General features: G+C 44.3%; 2 protein-coding genes across 4 annotated transcripts; one reads left to right on the top strand and one right to left on the bottom strand.

The window, feature by feature from the left end:
* Window positions 1-60: 60 nt before the first annotated feature.
* Window positions 61-3,401, bottom strand: LOC120810270 (uncharacterized). Of its 3 annotated transcripts, none has more exons than XM_040164674.2 (4): window positions 2,706-3,401; window positions 1,152-1,409; window positions 932-1,001; window positions 61-244 (listed from the first exon to the last, which is right to left on the bottom strand). In XM_040164674.2, the coding sequence occupies exons 1-4, from the start codon at window positions 2,863-2,865 to the stop codon at window positions 226-228; spliced, it is 507 nt and encodes a 168-aa protein (XP_040020608.2). In that variant the 5' UTR covers window positions 2,866-3,401; the 3' UTR covers window positions 61-225. The 3 variants fall into 3 exon arrangements, with proteins under 3 accessions (XP_040020608.2, XP_040020607.2, XP_077950446.1); XM_040164673.2 differs by having other exon boundaries at window positions 61-249; XM_078094320.1 differs by having other exon boundaries at window positions 61-306.
* A 36-nt stretch (window positions 3,402-3,437) lies between these two features.
* sri (sorcin) lies at window positions 3,438-7,330 on the top strand. The gene is made up of 9 exons (XM_040164676.2): window positions 3,438-3,554; window positions 3,696-3,767; window positions 4,857-4,907; window positions 5,003-5,072; window positions 5,307-5,350; window positions 6,118-6,265; window positions 6,564-6,677; window positions 6,780-6,838; window positions 7,062-7,330. Exons 2-9 carry the CDS (start codon window positions 3,726-3,728, stop codon window positions 7,086-7,088), a joined length of 555 nt encoding a protein of 184 aa, XP_040020610.1. The 5' UTR covers window positions 3,438-3,554; window positions 3,696-3,725; the 3' UTR covers window positions 7,089-7,330.
* The last annotated feature ends 30 nt before the right edge of the window (window positions 7,331-7,360 follow it).

Genomic DNA, 7,360 nt, shown 5'->3' on the forward strand with positions numbered 1-7,360 from the left:
TAAATAGTATTTTTGATCCTTTTGTTTTCTGTGCAGCTAAAAAAAGGAGCTATAAAGACAAACAGAGACAGGGATTTATTAAATACAAAGAATACAAACACCTTTGACAAACATATAAATAAAAGCTGTTTGCATGGTATCCAGTGACAGCAGGACATGCTGGAAGTGGCTGCGTCTCATGTGGGGAACGTCTGGGCGTTTGGCGGCAGCTCGGGAACCAGCCGATCATGTGTGTATATGTCCTCTGTTCTGAGAAGAGAAAAGACATGCAAACGTGTTCCTGAACCCACACGCATGATTGTGTTTCTGTGAATCACAGTGACGCTGCGTTAGACAAAGGGTGAGGATGGAATCAAAGTCTAAACGATTGCATTAGTAGATTTAGCACAACTGTCATAATAAATGATGGAGCCGGCCTTGTTAAGAAGGCCGGCTCCATCATTGGCTGCAACAGGACGGCTTGGAAAAGGTGGTGGAGGGGAGGTCACTGAAGAAACTGTTATCCATATTGGATGATCCTGACCACCTGCTGCAGGGACAGCGGAGCACGTTCTCCAACAGACTCCTTCAGCTCCGCTGTCACAAGGACCGATACAGGAGGTCATTCCTGCCCAGTGCAATAAAACTTTACAATAAATCATCCCAGGCTAAATAATGACAATAACAACCCTGTACTGGTGTGATGTTGCTGCTCTTCCTCTTCTCCTTTTCCAAACTATCATTATTGTCTCTTTTGGAAGGTCATTCTTTTGTTTCAGTTTGAGTTTATTTAATTTAATTTAATTTAATAATTTAATTTCTATCTTATTATATTGTATATAATGTGTATCTTTTTATTCTATTTTCTTCCCTGTACATGCTGCTGTGATACCAAAATGTCCCTCTTGAGGGATCAATAAAGTATCTATCTATCTATCTAAATCCTACTTACATTACTTCGAGAGTGTCTTCAACAGCGACCTCCTCCACCACCTCCAATGCAACCACCAGGTTCCTCCTCACTGCGGGAGACAAACACAAGAGGGTCCTTGAACATAAACCAACAGGAACATCCTGTATCTTCTCACCAGGTCCAAACTCAGGTTTGAGGGACCACTGGTGGACGATGATGTTTTTAAATATATTATCAGATTGTGCACGTGGCTCCTCACCTCCGTAGACGTATGGACATCCAGGCCAGCAGGGAGCTGGACCTCCCGCCCCCCTCTGCCCGCAGACACAGACGCAGCCCCGGGTCTCCGTCCGTGGACCCTCCCAGCAACGACCACCGCCATCCCTCACAGTCCGGGGCCGGGGAGCCCCAGGACCCCCCGCCGCCGGTCCGTAGCCGCCGGGGATCCCCGAGAGGGTTGGAGGTCGGGGCGTTGACCACTGAGCCTCGACAGCTTGACCCACGTCACTATGGCAACCTGAGGGAGGCAGGGGAGGAGCTAGCTGCCAGATAAAACCAACACAAATTCTATCAAGATCATTTTTACCAATTGAGGATTTTTGCTGATTTTTACCAATTAAATTTAAAACAGAAAAGATTGATTTTGGAGAGACTGTTTAGAGTTCTTTAAGCATCTTCATCAGCAGCTGATGTGAGGAATATTTTATTTTACATGAGGTGAAACTGTGAGGATAAAGCAGTAAATTGGAATGAAATTGAAAAACCAAAACCAAAGGAAATGAGAAATGATTAATTCAATCAAACAACTTATGGAGAACAAGCATGTTGTGATGATGTTGGGGATGGCGTTGCCTTTTTGAGGGATCTTGTCACAAATGTAAAATTGTCCAGTCTATAGTTATTGTTTGCTTCATTTAATAAACGTATCTGCAAATTCAAATGTAAAAACTTCAACTTGTTCAAAAAAAAATTCAATTGTCTTTGCGAATTTTGATTTTTCAAAATAACAAATCTTTTCTCTCTAAATTATAAATAAATTAAACATCCAAAAACAGTAGTTATCACCCCAGTCACCACAGTGGATCAAATGCTTATTTTATATCTTAAAAAGCATTTCCATAAAGAGGCATTTTGCAGCTTTAAAGACACAAAGAACACACGGCTGGTTGATGACTTCTGGCTCAGAGAGTCATGAGTCGTGTGTCTCAGCCGCCTGCTTCCTGGACCTGCTGCTGAGACCTGCTGGGTTTGGACCAGGAAGGACGTGCAGACACACACACACACACACACAATGAGCATGCACACACACACACACACACACACACACACACACAGACACACACACACACACGATGAGCATGCACACATTGCAGGGACAAAAACAAGCAGCCAGTGAGTGAAAATAAAAGACAACCTTGACGGGATCAACAAGCTCTTTTATAATTTAATTTGGTTCCCATTGAGATCAGGATGTTGAAAAAGACACAAGATGCACAACAAAGCACAGACGTGTAGACACACAGCGCCTTGTGTCGGTTGGGTTTTAGTTGTCAAACAATCCCAGACACACTTAATATTAAATATATTAAGATATTAGGTATATTAGGTATTAAATGACACGTTTTAGTTCCCCTAAAGGACGAGACGTCTTGAAAGTCCTTTTTGACAAAATTATAAATAATTAAATAATAAAATTATTTTTTTCCATGACATTTAACATTATAACATAATAAAACATCTTCGACCACATATTTTTTCACTTTTGTTTCTTATCATGACTCACATCCTTTTGTTTAATCTTATCTCATGTTACCTGTGGAGCAGCAGCAAGCAGCGGGGTGCTGTCCTTCCTCCTCCTCCTCCTCCTCTTCCTCCTCCTCCCTCTGCATGACGAGGCTCCCCGGGTGCTGAGGGAGGAGACACAGCGGAGGTCTCGCAGACCGAACCCAACAGTCCGGATTCAGTCCGTCCATCGCAGCCGCCTCCGAGTGCTTAAGGGCAGAGAGGAGGAATCTACGGAGGTCTTCCTCCCCTCCTCTTCCTCCCGGGAGGGGCGAAGTGAGGGCCACCTCACCTCCGTTAGTGACGTAATGCAGTTTACTGCGAGCTAATTACATTTTAAAGCAAGGCGACTTCCTTTTATTGAGCTCAAGAATAGAATAATCTACTTTCCGGTAATCTATCATTACTCCCATTAGTAATAAGGTTAATGTAGTCATATTGTTTATAATGCTAATGTATAGTAATAATGTTGATGTTTAGACTAAACAAACTTATCCTCTTTAGGTCTTTTCACAAACACAATGATCACTTGTTTGATGGATAAAATAATAATTAGATGAATCTTTAAAATTGTATTAGGATATCCATGATTTTCCTGATACACTTTGAGCGTGCTAACATTTTAAATACATGTAAAGTATGGTATTAGTACTTTTACTAAGTATCTCAATACTTACGCTGTAAATCTCATCACTCATTGTTTTTCAATGATGCAAAGAGCCGCGACCCTATTGGTCCGTTACCAGTCACGAGGTCCCTCGCAACCAATCAGAAGGCACCACCGAAGGAAACGGGACGAAACGTTTAACTGACATTCTTCTGTCCGTCGTCTTGTCGCTTATTTGCGGCATATATTTCCACTCGGACCCGCTTGTTCCAGGTTGATTTATAAAACGTTATTATCGCACGTGTATCTCCATTGCTGCTTCGTTTTACGTGTTTTACGTCGGGTAGACACGCCCACTAGAGCTACGGGAGTAACCGCGCTGTCCATTTCCCACCTCTTCTCTTGCTGTGGTAGAGTTGTGATACACCTTTACCTGCGACAGTGATGGCGTTTCCAGGATACGGCGCTGCTCCCGGTGGAGTCGCGGTAAGAGAAGCGTTGACCCGTCGGCCAGAGGCCGAGGACCGCCGACTCGTTCCCGGGACGGGCCCCCGTCCGATGGCGGAAGTCGTTGTTTTTTATCGGTGATTTTAGGGTTTAGTCACAAACAAATGTTTCCATGTTTACAGTGGTATTTAACCGGTTATATAGCGTATAACGTTATACAATATATTCAATACGTCAAACAACCATTGTCTGTTAGAATCATTAAAGGTGAAGTTCCTGAGTACTAGAATAGAAGTATTCATAGTATTTATACATAGATATATATATAAAGGCTAGATGTCTGTCCGCGTTGCCGGACAACGGAGTGCAACGCCCGCACATGGCGGCCATCTTGCCACAGGCAGCTCGCTCACCCATAACGTTCTAGACTGCGCCGTAAGACACCCAGCCTGTGTATATATATCTATATTTATCTATAGAGGTGTTAGCTATCTGCACTTTTCTACATTCTTATTTTCTATTTAAGCTTTTTTAAAGCTATTTAAGCGTGATCAATTATAACAAGTGTGTGTTGGGTGGGGTTTTCTATAGTAGCCCAGTGAGGAACACACACACACACACACACACACACACACACACATACACACGCTAACCAGTGAAAAAGAGTTTTGTGCAATGATTCTCCATTTATGAGGAGATAAGTTGGAGGAGATGTTGCTCAACCTGCAGACTTTGTTCCTTCCAGTCGATTTACAGGAAACAACAATTACAAAAGCGACAAAATAAAGGCTTCCTGAACATTGTTTCATCACGTTATCTCACTTAGTTTGACATTTCCATTCATTAGAGCTTCCTCGACTGGTGCTTCGACGAGGCGCTGTGCAGAGCGATATTATTAGCTTAATGCACTTCATTATTCATTATAAGTATTAAAAGTAAAAGTAGCGATATTTCTGTATTAATTAGCACGTTGCATTTTACGGCTGTATTAGTTTAATGATGTAAATCCACAGCAAAGCATCATATTCTGGTGTCTTTTAAAAGTTGATCCATTTTAAGAACTGGGTGTGAGATAAATGAAGAACTCGAGTCGATGGTCTCAGCACTGACCAGCCTCTCCTCTTGCAGGCCATGCAGCAGGACCCTCTCTACGGGTATTTCTCAGCTGTGGCTGGACAGGTAAACCCCCCCCGGCCCCCGTTTCTCTGGATGCAGATTGCTGTTGTGATCCGACTGCACCTGACCTGCATCTTCTTCTCTCTGTCTTCTTGCAGGATGGACAGATCTCGGCGGAGGAGCTGCAGAGCTGCCTCACACACTCCGGCATCTCGGGCACATACAAGCGTAAGAGCCGCCCGGCATTTACCAACTTTTTATTAAAACTTTAGTACAAAATAGGGATTTTAAGGGAAGCTATCCAGGGTAGAGACTAATTAAATATCATTCAATTGTCTGAGTAGGCAGTCAGAGTTAAACAAGAATCTATTTTAACCTCAGGCCTTTCCTGTCTTACTGTTTATCGATAATGCAACGTTTGACGGGTAAACAGTGTTTTTATATCAGTTTTTTCCTTTTCAGCCTTCAGCATGGAGACCTGCAGACTGATGGTCAGCATGTTGGATGTATCCTGCGCCCATCGGCCTACAGGCCTTTTCTTCTTCTTCCTCACACAGTAGACAGGCAGCACGGCTGTAAATGATGGAGGAATGAATGCTGTTGTTTTCGGGTTCCTGGGGTGGTGCACGCCGGCTCACTGTCATTCTCATTGGGACCCTTGAATAGAACAAGTAGCAGATAAGTGTAAAGGCCGCCGCGTGTTTCTGCGTCGTTTCACTTCCTGGTTGTAAAGTCCTGCGTGTGTTGCAGAGCGATTCACCTCCAGAACAACAGGTGGAGTCACGTGTTTTGTTGAAGACGACCTGGAGAGTCACGTCTTTGTGTGTGGAAGTCGTTGGTTGCTTTATTTATCGATCATAGACTTTATTGCCCCGTGCATCCACACTGCTGCTCTTCATCAAGGACACATTTGTCCCGTATTTTCCTCCACGACTTTGAAAAGCTTTGAAAAATGGGTCGACGCACGCAAGGAGGTGTGAAAAGACACGCAAGGGACTATTGCGTCTCTCTGAAAACGCAGAAGCATAAACTAGGCTTTAGTGACACCTGTGTGCGTATTAGCAAAATCTGCATGCTCTGTAGTGACCAGCAGGGGGCGACTCCTCTGGTCCCAAAGTCCCCAAGTGCGACTCTACTTCTCTCTGAAATTAATTCCCCAGTAAACATGAGTTTGTGGTCTGAACCTCGAGCTCTTTCTCTGATGATCTCTCGTGCGAGTGGTGTGAATACTGGAGACGTGTTGGTCGTGTCCTTGACCGACCTCGTTCCTCAGAGGGACCACTCCAACAGCATGGGCTTCCCCGAGTTCAAGGAGCTGTGGCAGGTGCTGAGCGGCTGGAAGACGACCTTCATGTCCTACGACGGGGACCGCAGCGGGACGGTGGAGGGCCACGAGCTGCAGCACGCCTTCAACGCCATGGGTACCGGCGCGCTCTGACTTACCCACCTAACACCATAACACGTGGTTTAATGTGAGGACGCTCCTGGCTTAGCTGCAGGGCAACAGGGGTAAAGGACAACGGGAGGATTATTTATCATAGCACGGGTTTAAATATGCAATTAAATTACAACATTTGGATGTGAGTCTCTAGAATGAGAATGAATGTGTTTGTTCTGGTCTTAATCCGTCTATTAAGACGGTTACATGTGTATTACACGTATGAGGCGTGTCACGCGTAGCTGCCAGCGCTCATGTCGGTTTTATTCATGTTTCTTCAGGCTTTAACCTGAGCCCTCAGGCCATGAACATTATCATGAAGCGCCACAGCTTCGGCGGGAGGGTCGGCTTCGATGACTTCGTGGGCTGTTGCACAAAACTCCGTGCTCTGACTGGTGAACGGCCCCCAAAAATGAAACAAAACACGTGCGTTTGGTTGGTGGAGAATGAAAGTGTTCAGAAAGGTCAACGTCTTTTTTTTAACTCTTGTTTTTCAGACCAGTTCAGAAGAAGAGACCAACAGCAGACGGGCACGGCCTTGTTTCAATACGACGATGTGAGTGGTCACGACCTTTATGTTCAATGCTCATTAGAAGAGACTATAAGTGGAGCATTTAGCAGCTAGAGAAATGGTGGCGACCAAACTAGAGCTAAAAGGACTGCAGCTGTTTGACTTCTGTGCATCAGGCGTACAGACGTGACTCCAGGTGATCATGTAGCTGGTAGGTGACTGATACACGGTGGAGGGCTGTACACTAACACTGGATATGTGCCTCTAGTTCATCCAGGTCACCATGAGCATATGAAGAGGAAAGGACCGATCAGAAGGGAGACAGCGGCCTTTTAAAACCATCTTATAAATCATCACGTCTACTTTCACTGTGTATGTGTTTTTACTGCTTAATGATTTTCCATTTTTAATACAAAGTCAGCTGTAACGTACCAAACTAATACAAGTATAATAAGCTGTGTACCAATGACGAACCACGTGCAACCAACGAGCTGCATGTATGAAAGTCATAAATAAAACAAACCTATTCAGCACAAAGTGGCTCTCTGGGTGTTTTCCTGTTGCCGT

The sequence above is a fragment of the Gasterosteus aculeatus genome, chromosome 20 (genome assembly GCF_964276395.1).
Source record: "Gasterosteus aculeatus chromosome 20, fGasAcu3.hap1.1, whole genome shotgun sequence".
Lineage (NCBI taxonomy): Eukaryota > Metazoa > Chordata > Actinopteri > Perciformes > Gasterosteidae > Gasterosteus > Gasterosteus aculeatus.

What these genes read in the sequence shown, in the direction of transcription:
- sri (XM_040164676.2), top strand. Translation starts at nt 3,726, where the DNA reads ATGGCGTTTCCAGGATACGGCGCTGCTCCCGGTGGAGTCGCG. An exon ending in CTGCTCCCGGTGGAGTCGCG is followed by an intron (nt 3,768 to 4,856) that starts GTAAGAGAAGCG and finishes CTCCTCTTGCAG; the next exon opens with GCCATGCAGCAGGACCCTCT. An exon ending in TGATGGTCAGCATGTTGGAT is followed by an intron (nt 5,351 to 6,117) that starts GTATCCTGCGCC and finishes CTCGTTCCTCAG; the next exon opens with AGGGACCACTCCAACAGCAT.
- LOC120810270 (XM_078094320.1), bottom strand. Translation starts at nt 2,865, where the DNA reads ATGGACGGACTGAATCCGGACTGTTGGGTTCGGTCTGCGAGACCTCCG. An exon ending in TGCTTGCTGCTGCTCCACAG is followed by an intron (nt 1,410 to 2,705) that starts GTAACATGAGAT and finishes TGCCTCCCTCAG; the next exon opens with GTTGCCATAGTGACGTGGGT. An exon ending in ATGTCCATACGTCTACGGAG is followed by an intron (nt 1,002 to 1,151) that starts GTGAGGAGCCAC and finishes TGTCTCCCGCAG; the next exon opens with TGAGGAGGAACCTGGTGGTT.